Source organism: Saimiri boliviensis, chromosome 1 (assembly GCF_048565385.1).
Source record: "Saimiri boliviensis isolate mSaiBol1 chromosome 1, mSaiBol1.pri, whole genome shotgun sequence".
In the NCBI taxonomy this organism is placed as follows: Eukaryota; Metazoa; Chordata; class Mammalia; order Primates; family Cebidae; genus Saimiri; species Saimiri boliviensis.
The window spans coordinates 252,203,480-252,222,845 of record NC_133449.1 but is presented as its reverse complement, the minus strand read 5'-3'; the positions used below and the strand labels follow the sequence as shown (position 1 = coordinate 252,222,845).

The 19,366-nt window shown below is 39.2% G+C and overlaps 2 protein-coding genes across 4 annotated transcripts in view; one reads left to right on the top strand and one right to left on the bottom strand.

The window, feature by feature from the left end:
* The window catches only part of DHX29 (DExH-box helicase 29), a 57,817-nt gene extending 43,039 nt beyond the window's left edge, over positions 1-14,778 (bottom strand). The window contains exons 1-7 of one of the 2 annotated variants that reach the window (XM_074385856.1): positions 14,403-14,472; positions 8,147-8,222; positions 5,176-5,249; positions 3,861-3,974; positions 2,805-2,934; positions 1,956-2,101; positions 799-927 (exon numbers count right to left, since the gene is read on the bottom strand). In XM_074385856.1, coding sequence (XP_074241957.1) covers positions 799-927; positions 1,956-2,101; positions 2,805-2,934; positions 3,861-3,974; positions 5,176-5,249; positions 8,147-8,186 — 633 coding nt within the window. In that variant the 5' untranslated portion in view covers positions 8,187-8,222; positions 14,403-14,472. Of the gene's footprint in view, positions 1-798; positions 928-1,955; positions 2,102-2,804; positions 2,935-3,860; positions 3,975-5,175; positions 5,250-8,146; positions 8,223-14,402 lie in introns of both variants that reach the window. The other variant, XM_003925852.4, reaches the window with a different exon arrangement.
* Positions 14,779-14,914: 136 nt separating this feature from the next.
* Positions 14,915-19,366, top strand: part of MTREX (Mtr4 exosome RNA helicase) — a 111,349-nt gene continuing 106,897 nt past the window's right edge. The window contains exon 1 of one of the 2 annotated variants that reach the window (XM_003925848.4): positions 14,915-15,141. In XM_003925848.4, coding sequence (XP_003925897.1) covers positions 15,008-15,141 — 134 coding nt within the window. In that variant the 5' untranslated portion in view covers positions 14,915-15,007. Of the gene's footprint in view, positions 15,142-17,944; positions 18,048-19,366 lie in introns of those variants that run through there. The other variant, XM_074385870.1, reaches the window with a different exon arrangement.

Below are 19,366 nucleotides of genomic sequence, written 5' to 3'. Positions count from 1 at the left end.
TTCAAGCAATTCTCCTGCTTCAGCTTCCTGAGTAGCTGGGATTACAGGCACACACCACCATGCCCAGCTAATTTTTCGTATTTTTAGTAGAGACGGGGTTTCACCATGTTGACCGGGATGGTCTCGATCTCTTGACCTCGTGATCCACCCGCCTCGGCCTCCCAAAGTGCTGGGATTACAGGCTTGAGCCACTGCGCCCGGCCCACTGAGCTTTTTAGTTTTAGACATTCTGATGGATATACAGCGGTATCTCATTTATGTTTTCATTTCCATTTCTCTAATCTACTTTTGTGAGGTGTCTGCTTTTAAAGGTTCTTTATATAATCATGTACAGAAGTCCTTTGTCAGAAATATGTATTGCAATATTTCCCATACCAATATTTTCCCATACCAAATATTCCCATTGCAATATTTCCCATACTCTTTTGACTTAATAGTATATTTTCTGCCTTATATTTCTATCTTATAATATGATGTCTGTTTTTCTCTCTAGACTGTGAACTTCTGTAAAGGAATGTGCCTTATCTTTTTTATTATCTAAAGGATTTAGCATACTCCTTACTCATAAAAATCATTTAAAAATATCTGATGATTATCTCCTTAAACATGAGAAATGTAATTAAAATCTATTGAGCAGTTAACTTTCTGCTAAGTTTTTACCTAAGTGTTATTTAATCCTCATATCAACCCATTAGAAGCACATTTCCAATTTACAAATGAGCACATTAAGGCTCAGAAAAGTAAATATATCTTGCTTAGGAACATCCAGTTAGAAGCCTAATACAAATTTCTACTCACAGGGTCAAATTTTTCCTCCTCTTCTAAACTTTTAGAATTCTCATTCTTTTCTTCTTCATTTTGTTGTTCAGCATACCGTAAAATCCACTCTTTCATATCTACTTCCATATTATTTTCTTCCTTTTTCGGCTATAAAGAGAAAAAAAATATCTGAAAAACCAAAGTGAGAAAAAGGTATCAAAACTATCTTGTCACTGCTTTTACAATTTCCTCACACTCAAAAACAGTAGACACATAAGCTGTTATTCTTTATTGCTTGGTGAAGGACAAATAAATTGACTTCAACATTAATAAGTTTATGACTGCAGAATCCAAAGAATATGTTTACATAAAGGGGTAAAAAAGAATGCGGGAGAAATGTTAAAAACTAGTGTTATTCCTGAAAAAAATGGTTTTATGAGGAAGATTTTTTTCCATAGATGTTTTATAATATGCAGAGTATTTAAGTGTAACGCCCTAATGAATTACAGTCCCATTATTCACACTCGACTGTAATTTTCTTCCACAGAGACGCTGGGCTTGGTCATGTGACTTGCTTCAGTCATGGAACATTAGCAAGAATGATAAAGCAGTAGCTTGATAAGAATTTGTACATTTTGGCTTATTATCTTAAAATACTCTTGGAAGCCAGATGCTATAAGAACACCTAAGCCACCTAAGACCACTACATTGAGGAAACCCAAGCTAGTCATGTGAAAAAAACATGTAGACAGAGGGATGCCTGGCTAGCCTCCAGCTGAGACATTAGTCAGGCCTCAGGCCACTATATGTGAGGCAACCCAGGCTAATCATGTGGAAAACACTCATAGACAGAGGGATGCCTGGCTGGCCTCCAGCTGACACATTAGTCATGGGAGTAAAGAAGCCACTTTGGATGTTCCAGCCCTGGCAGCTACTTCCTGGAATAGAAGAACCATCTAGCTAAGCCCAGCACAGACTGCAGAATCACAAGAAATAATAGTTGGTTTAAGCCATTACATTTTGGGGTGGTTTGTTATATAATAATAACTAAGATAGTGATAGAAAGGTCTGGAAAACCAATTAGTTATTTGTAAGAAGTAAAAATGTTATAGAAAACTAATATTTATACTCTTTGAACTGTTACATGTGCTCCATTCTGATTTTATAGCACTTCAAATGCTTAATTCTCAAATTACCTTAATCTTAGGGTCTTCTTCATGTTTTTTGGTTTTAGGTTGCAATGGAGGTGAAATAGTGGCTTGTATTTGAGAAGACTGAAATTTCTGCCTGCTTTTAGGTTGTTGCTCTTCAAATTCCTGACTGAATCCTTCAGGCAGTGCATCTTAAAATAAAATAAACTATGTTGAAAATAAACAGGCATATGCTACATAAAACACACAAATATTGGTTAAGCGTACACTTTGTAAACCTTGCCTAGACTTAGAGCACTTAAATTTTCTTCTACTACCTCATCTCCGAAGAGCAGAAATCCTAAGATGAACCTGGTTTTATCTGTCAAACTAGAAGTGGACATACTCATCAGATGATAGCTAGCCCTTTTCTAATTGGCCATTATTTCACCCTCAATGTTATGCTCCTAAATTGTCATAAAAAGATCTTAATCCTTCCCACTCTTTGGCTATCATACCATGTGATAGTATCCTTAGTCGCCACAAGTCATTTGCACTCCAGATTCTTGCCAAAGATTACAATCATGACCCTCTGCTTAAAAAAATACTATATATCCAAGGACAGTCCTAATTTCTAAACCAAAAGCCAGGAGACATAGCTTACTGATAGGTAAACATTGTATTAAGGACATATGAAAATGACAATCAACAACTGAACACAAAACACAAAACAGATTTTCTTGCATAGGCCAAATCTCTAAGGAGATATCTTGAAAAGAACAGAAGGTAAGAACACTTTAAAAGTAAATAATTCTAACAGTGAAAAAATTTAGGCATAAGCCAAAAGGTTGATACAAATACCAAAATGACTTCAAAAGGTTTTAGAAACTGAAATAATTTAATGATATTGTTTACCATCTGAAAGGTTTAAACAGAGCCAATCCAAGGCAGAATGAAGGTCACCTCCATATAAGAGTGTATTGGTCATGGCATCTTCAATGTCCTTAGTCTTAAATGAAAATGCTTGTAAAGCCATGTATAAATCCTATGAAAAGGAAATGTAAAAAAAAGTCACATTTGTCAAAGTACCCTTCCTGTATTACTAATTTTATTATCTCATTCATTTTAAACCAGAAACTTTGACACAAATTATAATTTCAAAACAATCTTTTTTTTCCCCGGTTAAAAATGAAATGTGTTTACTGAACTGAGAATTTAGAAACCAGAGATCTTTCAAAAAGAGAAGTGGGATAAATTATTCATATTCTCACTATCCAAAGATGCTAAATGTAGTACATTTCTTTTCAGTCATTTTTGTAAAAAGAGATTTCATATAACATAGTAACAAAAGCACCTTCCCAAGGTATTAGAAACTCTGCATCATCACTTTGAATAGTTACATAATATTCCACTGGGTAGACATATCCTAATTTAATTTTATATTTTTCTATGGCTGACCACTTGGGATATATATATTTTTTATTACAAGCAGTGCTTCTGTGAACATCTTTACATATAAAGCATTTTAATATATTTTATAAATAATCATTACGCTTGAGCAGAAGTGGGTTCAAATCCAGACCCTGTTTACTAGTAACCTTAGGTTATAACTTAAGTCATCTTTGCAAGCCTCAATTCTTTCACTTGAAAAAAATGGGGCCACATACATCTATCTCATAGGACTGTTGTGTCAGAGAATATGTAAATGAAGTGCCCAGCACAGAGTCTAATATAGTAGGTGCCCAATAATATAATTCTGGAGATATACCTTAATTTTCATGTCACCTTTTTAATGTGTACACTTGTATCTTCTTGATTTAATGTGTGCACAATTCCTTCTCTATTCTTACAGATGGAAATTATCTACATAAAATCTCAATGGAAGTTGTAAACCCCTATTTATCTCACATGAGGAGCTGTCTAAAAATGCTTTACCACAACTAAGGAACTTAACAAAAGTTTGCAAAATACCTGCAATTTCTTGGCAGTAAGTCTTCCAGAAATAATTCCCTTGTCATTATTTTGCTTTTTATGCTCATTGATCACTCCAATAATTCTTTGCTCTAGTTTGTTATTAATTATCACCTGTTGAAGCCAAAAAGGTCATATCATTTAGAAGCTAAATTATTAAAAAATTAGAAGCCAATCATACAGTTTTCTATATTCCTGCCAACCACACCCAAAATTTCAGCTAAAATCAGTAATTATAATTTTTTGGACTATCATTCATTTGACCACATTCCTATCATTTCTATAAGAAAAAATACAGTATGAGAAAAGCAACAAGATAATACATGGCAAGAAAAAATCCTTTTATAAAGCCTCTCAAGGGCAATGTCACAAGACATTGTCCTTGGACCACCCTTGGGTTGTCACAAAGACAGATTCCTAAGCTCTATCCTAAACATAGTGAATCAGAATTCTTGGAGATGGAGCATGGAATCTGCTTTAATGTAAACAGCGCAAGCACACAACCTAAAATGCTACACTAAAAAAGGGGTATAAAAAGTAAAATTGAAAACTGAATATATAGTAATAAAAAGTTACACAAATTCTTTTGGCTTCTAGATTTTGACTTCTACATTTTTCTACTAGCCACTTTATTTTCTGTTCTTTTATTATTTTTAACCTAAGAGTACACAAGCTTCTACTTAAAAAATATCTTCTTCTCTTTATTACTTCTTAACTAAATGCCTACTATAAACTAAGCACAAACATAATTCAGAAATTCAGAGTCTAACCCAGAAAATATATATAAAGAGACAAATTATAACCCAGCATGGCAATTCTTAAAAAAGATACATCAAGTAATAGTAGAACCACCAAGAAAATCCACCTGGTGAATTATAAAGGACTTAATAGACATCACAGAAGTGACAAACGAAAAGGGGAAATGAGGGCACTCTAGACAGGGTACATGAGTAAAAGCTTGAAGTTGTAAAATCACGGATTTAGAAGAACAAATAAGATATTAATGAGATGTCCCATGAACTAAAATATTAAGTAGAGATCAGAGTAATAGGAGAATGAAAAGGTATTCTAAGATAGACCTGAAAAAATGTATATGCCATGCTTAGAAGTTTAGATTTTAACCAGACCTTCCTTCATTTCTTAGTCTCTCAACATATGTGTATGATTTACTTCTTTTTAGTAGAGATTAGCTCTTAGAGTACTATTTACAAAAATTTAAAATACCCCATCTCATTTTCTTACATTTAAGGATATGGGGGAAAATAAATGATGGGGGGAACATTTCCTGAAATGACTCAAAACCTTGGTTACTTACTTTCAAAATAGATTTATCCAGATTTGCAGGACCACCAGAATCATTTGTAGAATTAAAACTATAAATTTTTGGACCTGTAAATAATAGAAACGAATAGACAAGGCAATTTAATGATTAATATCTATTACATTATTTTAAACTCTAAAGAATGCTAAATATTAAATATTTGATTTCAGCTATTTTTCCCCCATACTTCACCAAATAACTCAATCTAGTAGCTAGCAATATCCTCTCTAAATTTTCAACATTTTACCAGTTAACATTCCTCCACGTTAACCAGTTTCTCATAAAATGCAAATCTTTTAGGTTAAATCTATCTTTATCTTCATATCTTTTAATCAGATGCTTTTCTCCTGGCACTTAGCTGAGGCAAGACTTCTCAGAAGATATGACTGTTGGCAGAGAAGATGGGCCATTTTTAAAAGAAAGCACTCCTTCTTAAAGGCGTATGCTAAGTGAAAACGGAGGTGGGAGTTCCTATCATCTTTTCTCCTTGGACTCAAGTCCAGGGTTGAGTATAGTTTCCCAGGGGTGCCCTAACGAATCACCACAAACTTGATGGCTGAATACAACAGAAATGTATTCTCTCACAATACTGGAAGGCAGAAGCCCAAAATCAAGATGTGAGCAGGACCATGCTCTCTCTGAAGGCTCTAGGTAGGAATCTTTCCTTCCCTCTTCCAGCTTCTGGTGGTAGCACAACACCAGTCTCTGCCTCCTCCTTCACACAGCCTTCTTCCCTGTCTCTGTGTCCAAATCTCCCTCTCCTTTCTCTTGACACTAGTTGCTGGATTTAGGGATCACCCTAAATCTAGTATAATTTCATCTCAAGATCCATAGATTTCTAAACAGCTTATTTCCAAATAAGATTGCATTCTGAGGTTCCAAGCGGACATGAATATTTGAGGGGGCACTGCTCACTCAACCCACGATAGTTGCTAAGTCTGTTTCAGTGAACAGAAATGCTATATAGTCTCAGTCCTCTAACAATGAATAACCAGGAAGCAATACATATTATTTTCAAACTTTTGGTCTCATGACCCCTTACTCTCTTAAAAATTACTGAGGATCCAAATAGATTTTCTTTATGTGGGCTATGTCTGTTGATACTTAACATATTATAAATTAAAAGGGAAATTTTAAAATATTCATTAATTCACTAAAAATACGAAATCTGGCCAGATGCAGTGGCTCATGCCTGTAATCCCAGCCCTTTGGGAGGCTGAGGTGGGAGATCGCTTGAGCCCAGGAGTTTGAGACCAGTCTAGGCAACATAGTAAGACTGCCTCTACAAAAGTTATCCAGCTGTGGCAGGCTGCACATGTCTGAAGTCCCAGCTACTTAAGAGGCTGAGGCAGGAAAATTGCTTGAACCCAGGAGTTCAAGGCTGCAGTAGTGGCTGCAGTGAGCTGTGACCGCATCACTGCACTCCAGCCTGGGTGACAAGAGTGAGACCCTGTCAATACTACTACTAATAACAGGCCAGGTACGGAGGCGTATGCCTGTAATCTCAGCACTTTAGGAGGCCGAGGCAGGCAGATGAAATGAGGTCAGGAGTTTGAGACCAGCCTGGCCAACATGGCAAAACCCCATCTCGACTAAAAATACAAAAATTAGCTGGGCATGGTGATACATGCCTGTAATCCCAGCTACTTGGGAAGCTGCAGCAGGAGAATTGCTTGAACTCGGGAGGCGGAGGTTGCGGAAAGCCAAGACCACGCCACTGCACCCCAGCCTGGACGATAGAGGGAGACTCCGTCTCAGAAAAAAACAAACAAAAAAAACCTCAACAAAATAATATTAATAAAAATAAACCTGTTACATTAATATAAATAATGCTTTTGATAAAATGTAACTATATTTTTCAAGACAAAAAAATTTTTCCTTTTTGTAAGTCTCTTTAATGTCTGGTATCTTTTTTTTTTTTTTTTTTGAGACGGAGTTTCGCTCTTGTTACCCAGGCTGCAGTGCAATGGCGCGATCTCGGCTCACCGCAACCTCCGCCTCCTGGGCTCAGGCAATTCTCCTGCCTCAGCCTCCTAAGTATCCGGGATTACAGGCACACGCCACCATGCCCAGCTAGTTTTATTGTATTTTTAGTAGAGACGGGGTTTCACCATGTTGACCAGGATGGTCTCGATCTTTCGACCTCGTGATCCACCCGCCTCGGACTCCCAAAGTGCTGGGATTACAGGCTCGAGCCACCGCGCCCGGCAATGTCTGGTATCTTAGTCTGCTCACACTGCCACAAGAAAATACTACGGAGTGCTGGATGGCTTCACCATCAGAAATTTATTTCTCACAGTTCTGGAGGTTGAAAAGTCTAAGGTTAAGGCACCAGCAAGGTACGTTTCATTCTGAGGCTTCTCCTGGCATGTAGGTGGCCACCATTTGCTCTATGTTCACATGGCTTTTTTTTTTTTTCTGTGCTTACTCAGAGAAACTGAGTGCTCTCAGGTATCTCTAAGGACACTAATCCTGTTAGATCAGGGCCCCATCCCTATGCTTTCATTTAACTTTATGTACTTCCTTAGAGTCCTTACCTCCAAATATAGCCACACTGGGATAAGGGTTTCAACATATGAATTTTTGGAGGACACAAAGATTCAGTTAATAACATCTGGCTTCTGCATTCAGTCTGCTGTAACATGACACATCATGTAGCTGCCGGACAACCTTACTGTATAATCATGAGAAAATGAGCATCAAAAATGGCAAATAACATCTCAGAATTATTACGGAAATAGTTTTCACTTCATGGAGCTCTTGCCAAACAAGTCTCAGGGTTCCTTAGGACCTCTTGAGCACACTTTTGAGAACCACTGCTGTGTAAGAATGATTCCAGGCCAGGTGCAGTGGGTCATGCCTGTAATCCTAGCACTCTGGGAGGCCATCTCTACTAAAAATACAAAATTAGCCAGGCACGGTGGTACAGCTAATCAGGAGGCTGAGACAGGAGAATTGCTTAAACCTGGGAGGCAGAAGGTTACAGCGAGCTGAGATTGTGCCATTGCGCTCCAGCCTGGGCAACAAGAGTGAAACTCCACCTTAAAAAAAAAAAAAAAAAGGAATAATTCCAAAGTATTTTTTTTCTACTTTGAGATTCGTCAACACTAAATTTAAGTGTTCTTATGATTTTAAAGTCAAAGACTTTGGTCTCTGCTGGGTTACATTATGTTCTTCATTTTAAGAGAGTAGTTAATATAATTAGATATTTTTAAAGAACAGAAATTTTGGAGAATAACTACTTGAAATTAACTTGTACATCTCGGCAGTCTGAAAGAGGAACATTTGTGGTTCTCTGAATTACTGCTGTGCTATAGTTATACTGGAGGTACCCGAGACTACCTAGCATATGTAAAAAGATAGTAACAACTCTGGTATTGTATTGTTAGTTTCCTTATCTTCTAGTTTCAGACTTTACCTTAATTCTAGTAATCTCTCTCATAAATTCATGTTAGTGGTCATAAAGGAAAGTATATATTTAGTAGTCTTTAACTATTTCTGGGGGGTCTTCTCAATTATAGTAAGCTTGTGCACAAATTTAGTATGCAGTTTTAGAGATCCCCAAATACATCAAAAGGCCCCGTTACAACCCTTTTAAAAAGTTACAGATAGATGACCCATTCATTACCAAGATTACACTGAGAAACAATTTGAAGTTGATGTGTTAGTGACAAGAGTTAAGACTATAAATTCCTTCCAAAATGCTGTTGGTCCCAGCTGGGGCAACATGGTGAAACCCCGTCTCTACAAAAAATACAAAAAAAATTAGCTGCTGGCCACAGTGGCTCATGCCTGTAATCCTAGCACTTTGCGAGGCTGAGGTGGGCTGATCACCTGAGATCAGGAGTTCAAGACCAGCCTGATCAACATGGAGAAATCTGTCTCTATTAAAAATACGAAATGAGCCGGGTGTGGTGGTGCATGCCTGTAATCCCTGCTATTCTCCTACTGAGGCAGAAGACTTACTTGAACCTGGGAGGCAGAGGTTGCAGCAAGCCAAGATCATGCCATTGCACTCCAGCCTTGGCAACAAGAGTGAAATTCCATCTCAAAAAAAAAAAAAAATTAGCTAGATGTGGTGGCTTGTGCCTGTAATCCCAGCTACTTGGGAGGCTGAGATGGGAGGATTGCTTGGGCCCAGGAGGCGGAGGTTATAGTGAGCCACTGGGCAAGAGTGAGACCGTATGTCAAAAAAAAAAAAGCTGTTTTTTTTTTAATTTACAAATTGAAAAGATTAAATTCTCATTTGTCTCCTCCAAATATTTCACCTAAGTGTTTCAACTGTATAACTTCCTTGAAGTTGGCTTATACTACAAACTTCAGAGGGTAAATAAGGAGCTGAGTTTCTGAAAAATGATCAGACAAATTAAGGAATCCTGCTCAACATTCACTGGGCCACATTCACTTTTTCCAAGTGCATAAGATTTATGACAGCTGCTTTCCCTATTGCTTAGAGACTTTTATGATTTTTGGTTTTGTGTTTCAGATGGTGGAAGTTACTGGAAATCTGACTGGAAGTAAGGATGTTAGTATGCAATATCTCCAAGGCAAAGTATTATGAATTCCAAATTTATCAATGAAAGGTCATGGAACAATGCAATATATGTAGTTGGCTCTCAAAAATATTTGTTACATTAAAGTTGAAGCACAAACTAAGTGATTTCCTCAAAATAACTCAGCTAATTTAAAAAAAATCGCCAGTGCAGTGGCTCACACCTGTAATCCTAGCACTTTGGGAGGCTGAGGCAGGTGGATTACCTGAGGTTGGGAGTTTGAGACCGGCCTGACCAACACAGAGAAACCCTGTCTCTACTAAAATACAAAATTAGCCAGGTGTGGTGGCACATGCCTGTAATTCCAGCTACTTGGGAGGCTAAGGCAGGAGAATCACTTGAACCTGGGAGGTGGAGGTTGCAGTGAGCCAAGATCACACATTTGCACTCCAGTTTGGGGAACAAGAGTGAAACTCCATCTCAAAAATATATATATATATATAAACTAGTATCAGTTTCTTATTGCCCAATTATGCTTTTCTTTCACTACATATTCTTTTTATACTGTATTTTAAAGGAAACAACAATGCTAATGACCCACTATGACTAAGACATTCACTTTGAGTTGTTAGCATTCTGATTCCCTTTTGATCAACAGTGTGTACATCTGCAGAAAGGTTAATCAGGCGAGGGACCCAAACAGGGACCCTGGCAGTAAATAGATCCAGTCCCTGTCCTCATGGGGCTTATATTCTCGAAGAGGAAATAATTAGTAAGCAACTAATTACTCAAATAAGCTATGAAGGGGAAGTGTAGAATGCCAGGAGAATAGATGAGGGTGAATTGATATAATCTGAGCAATTACGGCCTGTGAGGAAGTACACACTGCCAGAGCCACCTGACTAATCATTTTGAAATATAAACCAGCTAAAGTTTCTCCTCTACTTAATACCAACACTGGCCCCCACTTCCCATTGCACTTGCTCTGGTTCCTTCCCAGACCTCCAGCCACATTTTAACACTTCCTTTCTTCACTCCAGCCACACAGAACTATCTTCTTACAACCTGTCAAGCTTGTTTCCACCTTAGGGTCTTTAGGCTTGTTGTTCCCGCTGCTGCAAATACTGTGCGGATCATCTCAGTTTAAATGTTTTCTAAGGGAAACTATTCCTATTCCAAACCAAAATAGACCCCTTCCCCTGTCCTCCATTTAATCTTTACCAAGTCACTATTTTCTGTTCCTCATAGCACTTTTTGTATTTCAGTGACCCTAAAAAAAAATTTTATGATGGCTTCTATAAATTTAGGACATCCATTCTTATTCCCCTCTTAAAACTTTAAGCCTCAACTAGGTTCAAGGATTTTTCAGAATCACAAGCCTCTTGGTTGGAAGAGAAAACTTAAATTACTGAACCTCTTATTTTGGTCTCAGTCATACCATCATAAAGCAGCTTAGCTAATTACAATTAGGCTAAGGAAGTGGCACTTCGAAGGCAAAAGCACAGGAACGGAAAGAAAGAAAGGCAAAGGGGAGGGCAGGGAAAGAAAGATGGGCAAAGGTCTTGCTATTCCTAGAACACTCCAGGCTTGCATTTCAAGGCCTTTCTGTTCCCTCTGCTCAGAAGGCTCTTTACCTAGTCATCTGTGTAACTACTTTACCCACCTCCTTTGCACAAATGTCACCTTCTTATATAATGCCTTCCTTCCCTGATGACCCTATTTAATACTGAACCTCTCTCTCCCTCCTCCCTATTCAGCCTCTTCAAAAATTTTTTGATTAACAGATGAAATGAAAAAAACAAGAGGGGTAAGAATACCCCAAATTGTGCAAGCCATTTAGTGATTTTGTACCTCTGTAATAGAGGACAATTTTGACCAGCTGTGCCATGTACGATTCTTCAAATTGTAAAGATAAGGAGGAACGGAAGTAGAGTAGAACCATTACATCTACATTAAGAACTACACAGAGTACTTTTCCACTTTTTCCTCCAAAATAGGTTTAATATATGTTATATATTAAAAGTAAACCGAAAAGGTACGTACAAATTTAGCAGATAACCTCTAGTTTTTTTCTCTTGATTTCTTGGTCTTAATAATTCCTGTGAACTTTCCTTACCACTTACCCAAGACATTTTCTTCATGACGATATGCACAGCGCTGGAGTAGAAAACTGGGGAGACGTTAATGCACATCATAAAACAGTTCCTAACTCCTGTAACTGTGTAGGATATATAAAATGTGTAATTCTTTACATACTATCAAAAGAATGGTTTAAACAACTATGATACATAAGTTGTGAATAGCAGGAAAAATTCGAAAAGGAGTCGATACCTGAAATGGCTATTTTAAGGTTTTGGTAGATGATGTTAGGGATAGATTGCATTCCATGAAGAAAAAAATGGCAAGAATAAATATGAGGAAGGAGAAAGTCACGAGCGCCATTTGGAGAAATGAAAACACACCAGATTTGTTATAGTTAAATAGAGGAATTAGTAAAAAGGCTAGAAAGAGAGTTTTAGAAGCCAGCTAAATGATGTGGATTTTATTACAAAGTCAGTGAGGATGCCATGGAAGAAGTGGAAAGTGGAAAAAATCTGCTACAACCAAAGCAGATTTCTGGAAGACCTGTCTGATGTTGATATGCAAGACCAACTGGAAGAGGCAAAATAAGCAAAGCTATGGAGTCCATTAAAAGACTGTTGGTATTCCAGGAATTCACGAGTACCTAGACTAGGGTGTAAATCACACAAATGAAAAGGCAAATATCGAAAAACAAAAACAAGGAAGTTGAAGGAAAAGTTAGTTTGGGGAAAGAGGAGTAGTTTAGTACTAGCCCTGCTAAATTTGAGATGCTTGCAAAAAATAGGGTCAAAGGATCCAGGTAAATGTAGAAATTGCAGACTTGAGCTTGGAAGACAGGCCATCTACAAAGGAAAAGACAGAAGTAACGGAAATAGACGAACACTCCTAGAAGGGCTGTAGGAGTGAACTACACTGTCATGGATTGATACCTTGAGAAAGGGTCACATTTTTGGGGCTGGAGGAAGGGAAAGCCAAAGAATACAACAAATGACCACTACAAAGTTCAAATAATTCAGAGGAATGTCAGTAAAAGACATAGGAAAAGTGAAAAAGAGGCTGATCCACAGAGTAAAACTGCCATACTTGTCAAGGAGAAATTCTATGTATTTGTAAGTACAAGCATACTAACTCTGTAGCTACAACAATACAATAAATTGTAGGGCAAAGAACTGTTTCCACCTTCTAGGTAAAGGTCTGGTACCTGCCTACTTTTTTTTTTTTTTTTTTTGAGACAGAGTCTCGCTCCGTCGCCAGGCTGGAGTGCAGTGGCGTGATCTCGGCTCACTGCAACCTCCTCCTCCCAGGTTCAAGCAATTATCCTGCCTCAGCCTCCCAAGTAGCTGGGACTACAGGCGCGCGCCACCACGCCCAGCTAAGTTTTGTATTTTTAGTAGAGACGGGGTTTCACCATGCTGGCCAGGTTGGTCTTGATCTCTTGACCTCGTGATTCGCCCGCCTCAGCCTCCCAAAGTGCTGGGATTACAGGCGTAAGCCACTGCACCCGGCCCACTGCTTACTTTTTAAGTCTCATCTCTTTTCTTTCTTTGGCCATGCTTTATGTTCTATGAATTCCTCAAGAGCCCCAAGCTCTTTCCTGACTCACGATTTTTATACATGATGTTCATTATCTCTGCCTGGAATACTAATTTCTGCCATGCTTCACTCCCTTTTCATCCTCCTGATCTCAGCTTAACTGCTACCTTTCCAGAGATGATACCTGCTCATCCCCAGTAAAAATTAGATTACCCTGTTATACTGTCTTCTCAGGCTTTTCTTTGTGGCACTTATCAATTACAAGGCAATGCATATATGTCTGTCTGGGTTATCTATCAGTTAATGCTCTCTCTGACATTAGACTGGCACGCTCCATGAGGTGATTTCTCTACTTTGCTCATCACAGTCCTCACGTTTTACCAGATACACAGTAAATATTTTCGAATATACACACAAATGCTCAGTAAATATTTCTTTAATATTTCAATAAATACAAGCAAACAACCCGACCAGAACACAACAGAACATAACTATTCATCTTTTGAACTAAACCGTAACAGTGGCCTGCTCATCTGCAGCAGGAATCGGCCATCTACAAGTTCACTTGTCAAACCAATTTGTATAGTAAGCAAAAACGCATGGCTACAGAAACCAGCGCCGACGATTTTACAATAGGTTACACCATGTAACCCGTGTGTAACCACTGTAATATTTATTAAGTACTGATTTTTTCCAGAACGCATGGAAACACTAGATTGTTGCTGAAAATGATATGAAGAACAGACCAAAAATGGGGCTGGCTGGCACCAGGTCAGAACTCCACTCAGCATTCATCTTTGCATTACCCTAGCAGGCTGAGAGGGTGCTCAGGATGGATCCCTGCTGAAACAAGAGCTAACGCAATTGTTTAAAGAGGGGGAAATGTGAGTTCAAAGGGAAATGCCAGGCTGCAAGAGGGCCACTGTCAGAATTTTAGAGGCCCAAAGAGCTTAGACTCATCTAAACCAAAACCACCCGGTGGAGAGCTAGCAGCTCTAGCGTTGGAGATAGAAATTTTGGGCCCGAAGCTCCTCCCGGGTTCTAAGGCCCCTTCTTCAGGACAAGCAGCAAGGTCTCGGGGCAGACAGCCAGGGGCTGGGGGACCCCTCGTACCTTGCTTGACTCGGGGCTCCCTGGCGCTGGCAGCGACGGCGGGGGCCGGCCTGGACACCGGCTTCTTGCTTTGGGCCTCCCCGGCAGTTCCAGCCTCTGCAGATTTAGCTCTGGAAGCAGACACTGCGGCCCGGACCGCCGCGGCCGCCGGAGCCTTATGTTTCTTGTTCTTGCCGCCCATGTTGCAGCTGTGGTAGAAGATCCTTCGCGGCCCAGGGTCCGGCGCTACCACTGCAGTCAGCGGCTGCTCCTTACATTCCCCGGCTCGGGGAAGCCACCCTGCGCTTCGATCCGGGCTTCTCGGCTCCGTCGACCGCTCCCTCGCAATTGGTCTAATTCAGCAGGCTCCGCCTCCTTGAGTCGCCTGCGGGCTGCAGCACGCCGCTCTCGGTCTTTAGCCACTAAGCACTTACCCACTTTAGGTCGGAAAGGAAAGGAAAGCAGAAAACAAGAAACAAAAAACGTCTGTGGAATATTTCGTCGGCCGTGCGACTTTACTACTTTTGTCTCTTGCGGGCCACTGTTGAGCCTTCACGGACGTCACCGTCTGTGTGGTCGCAGGGCATTGTGGGTAGGAGGGAGCGTCACACTCACGGCTCTGAAAGATGGCGGACGCATTCGGAGATGAGCTGTTCAGCGTGTTCGAAGGCGATTCGACCACTACGGAGGGAACCAAAAAAGACAAGGAAAAGGAGAAAGGGAAATGGAAGGGGCCTCCAGGGTCTGCAGACAGGGCAGGGTAAGGAAGATGTTCTAGTTGTTGCTTTTATTTTTTTCCTCCTCGGTGCTTAGGGAAGAAAACACTGCTCTCAGCAAGAGCACGAGAAAGTGAAGTGTACATTGAGTGGCGTTGGGAAGTGAAGGGGTTCCAGAAAAAAGCTGGAGAGGTTGAAATAATGTTGGTTCGGTGAAGCGCGGGTCTTGGCGTTTCCTGGTGTCTGCAGGCAGCGTGAGGGTCTGCTTCCTTCCCTTACGTCGCTGTTACTGATTCCATCCCCTTCTTCGCGATTATCTTCTGGGTTCTGTACCCAGAGCACCAGCACAACACCTGGCACATAGTTGCTAATAAACAAAACGAATGATTAGTTGAGTAAAGGATGGAAAAGTTTAGAAAAAAAATGATTTGAATTGATTTGGAGAGGAAAGGGCAGATAGTAACATGAAAAGGGACATTTAATCTCCAAGATGTAGTTTTCTCTTCCGTAAAATGGAGATAATAGTGCCTACTACTGGTTGTGTTGTGAGGATTAAATGAGATATTCGTGTAAAATGCCTAACGGTGCTTAGCTACCTATCACTAATAAATGCTAGCTCTCGTGAGTTTATTAGAAGAAAAATTATGGACCCTACCCATATGTTCAGACTGATGCATACAGCAACCAGGAAGTGTACAGGACTGTTTAGACATGATGTTCTCAAGGAGTTTTCGGTGTAGGGGAAGAGATAGAACAGGTACATATTAAAAAAAGCTTCATATACCTATAACGCAGTTGAGTTATAGTGATCAATATCAATTCATGATCAATCTATTCCTACATTTTTTTAAAGTAAAATTCAAGTCATCTTTTTTTCTCCCTAAATATTTCAGTATTCATGTCATCCAACAAAACTGACAATAGTATCGTTGAATACTGAATCTACAGTGAGATGTTCCCAGTTGTCTCAAGGGTATTTTTTGATCATTGGTATTTGAATCAGGATTCAGACAAACCCCTACAATGTTTTGGTTGTTATATCCCTTAAGTAACAGCCTCCGTCTTTTTTCCTTCTGCCATTGATTTCTGTTTTGGAGGGGTGAGTGAGGGGAGAAAACAGGTCATCTGTCCTGTGGAGTTTCCCACATCCTGGATTTGCTTTTTTAAGCTGTCATTTAACTTGCTCTTGTATCCTCAAGTACCTTCTGCAAACTGTCCTCATTCCTAGAGCTGCATTTTGTGACATAATAGCCACTATCCTTACATAGCTGTTGAGCACTTAAAATATGATTTTCGGTGAGTGTAAAATGCACACTAGCATTGGAAAAATTAATATGAAAATTGTAAAATATCCCCTTGATTTTAATTTTGATTATAATTGAAATAATATTTTGCATATATTGGGTTCAATGAAAGGTATTCAAATTTATTTACAGTTTCTTTTTACCTTTTAAATGTGTTTATTAGAAAATTTTAAATTACATATGCAGCTTGGAGCTTGTATATGTATGTATATATACTGGACTGCTCTGATCTAGTGGCTTGATTAGATTCAGGTTCAGTTGTTTCAGATAAAAGTACTTCATAGTGTATTTCCTATTTCATTACATCATAATGTCATAATATTCTACTGTTCTCAGATTGACAAGTTGGTGAAAATATTGTTACCTTGATTCCTCAGCAACCTTTCACATGATGGCTTTAGCACCTACCGATAATTACCTAGAACCATTATTTCACTAGTACTTACCAGTGGCGATTTTCTGTTTTTATCATTTCTCTCTGCATTTATTACATGGAATCCACCTATTAAAAAACGCATTGTCTCATCAGCTGTTTCTTTACCTTGAAATACAGTTCATAAAGAAAAGGCAGAATAAATGCTTGATCCTTTATCAGTTTTTAAAGAAATGAGTTGTGCCCTAAGAAAGTTTCAGTGGTGACTAACATGGGTGTATGATTATGTTTAGCTTTTTGGTGAATGAGTGGATTTATATATATTTGATGTTTTACTCTTTTGCACTTATTTTCCTTCCTTCCTTCCTTCCTTCCTGCCCTCTCTTCTTCCTTCTCCCTCCCTCCCTCCCTCCCTCCCTCTTACTGGAGTATAATTGAAGTGCAGTAAACCACCACAATCAAGATAAACATTTCCATCACCCTCAGGAGTCTTTTTGTGACCCTTTTTAATACATCCCAATCTCCACCCTGGCCCCCAGATAATCACTTATCTTTCTGTCACTGTAGATCTTATATTTTCTAGAATTTTGTTTAAATACGATATTTATTCCTTTTATATGGCTTATTTTACTCATTATAGTGCTTCTGAGACTCAGTTGTGATGTGTGTCAGTAGTTTGTTTTTATTGCTGAATAGTATTCCGTTTTATGGATATACCAATTTGTTTATGCCTCCATCTGTTACCGGACATTTGAGTTGTTTCCATTATGTTTTTTGAAACTTGGATTTCCAATCTTAGATCAGTGAGTGCTCTTTAGGTTGGCTCTTTTGTCTTTTTAACAAGACATCATCAGTCTTCGATAGCTTAGGTACTTTCTGGATTTTCTGGACTCACTATACTTTCAGTGCCAGACTTGGAATCAGCCATATCTCTAAGGAGTCTCCAGTTTCTTAGAGTGAAAAATGTTATTTTGTGCCTAGGGTACACGGTGGTACTAGATTTCACTGCTTTTAAGTTTTTACAGTACGAAGAACTAGGAAATCTTTGTTTTTATAAAAAATAGAATTTATATTGACATTTCCAGTACAATTAATATCACAGGGCTTTTATTTAACTTTTTGGATTTTTATATATGTATTGTTTCTGGTTTTTGTTGAAATTTTTCATTTCTAGGCCAGAAACATAGTTCATGCCTGTAATCCCAGCACTTTCGGAGCTTGAGGCAAGTAGATGGCCTGAGCCCAGGAGTTCGGGACCAGCTTGGGCAACATGGTAAGACCTGTCTCTACCAAAAAAAAAAAAAAAAAATTAGCTGGGTCTTGTGGTGTGTGTCTGAAGTCCCTCCTACTCCGAGGAGGCTGAGGTGGGAGGATCACTTTAGCCCTGGGGGGTTGAGGCTGCAGGGAGCTGTGATCATAACACTGTACTGTAGCCTGGCTAACACAAAGAGACATATCTCAAAAAAAGAAAGAAAGAAAGAAAGAAAATTCTCATTCCTCCTGAGAATTACATAATTAAGCTTTTTGTTTAAAAAAATAATTTTGCTTTTAATAAGATATTGAATGCAGTTTGTGGTTCTTTTTTGCCTTTTGCCCTCAGAATATATCATGGTAACAGTGAAAATACTCTGTAATAGTTCTTTTCTCTAAATGTTTATGCTACTAATTTGATATTTATTGTGTTCATTTGTTTCAGTGTACTTAAAGTTTTTAAGAATTGCTGTTTAATTTTTAAGAAGTTGTGCAAAAGATTTTATAGTTCCAAAATCAAAGTTTAAAACAGTACATTGTTGCTTCCATCCTTGCACCTTCTTTATTTCCTCCCTCACCTTTAGTTTTTGCTTTGTCTTACTTCTTTTTCTTTCTTTTCTTTTCTTTTTTTTTTTTTTGAGACGGAGTTTCGCTCTTGTTACCCAGGCTGGAGTGCAATGGCGCGATCTCGGCTCACCGCAACCTCCGCCCCCTGGGTTCAGGCAATTCTCCTGCCTCAGCCTCCTGAGTAGCTGGGATTACAGGCACGCACCGCCATGCCCAGCTAATTTTTTTTTTTTTTTTTTTTGTATTTTCTTTAGTAGAGACGGGGTTTCACCATGTAGACCAGGATGGTCTCGATCTCTTGACCTCGTGATCCACCCACCTCGGCCTCCCAAAGTGCTGGGATTACAGGCTTAAGCCACCGCGCCCGGCCACTTGTTTTTCTTTCTTTCTTTCTTTTTTTTTTTTTTTTTGAGCTGGAGTCTCGCTCTGTCGCCAGGCTGGAGTGCATGCAATGGTGCGATCTTAGCTCACTTCACTGCAACCTCTGCCTCCTGGGTTTAGGTGATTCCCCTGCCTCAGCCTCCCCAATAGCTGGGACTACAGATGTGCGCCCCTGTGCCCAGCTAATTTTTTGTATTTTAGTAGAGACGGGGTGTTCACCCTGTTGGCCAGGCTGGTCTTGATTTCTGGACCTTGTGATGATCCATCCACCTCAGTCTCAAAGTGCTGGGATTACAGGTGTGAGCCACTGCGCCCAGTCGCTTTGTCTCATTTCTTTTTGAAAATATCAAATTGTATGTACATGTGTTTCTATCAGTTTTCCCCATTTTTCAC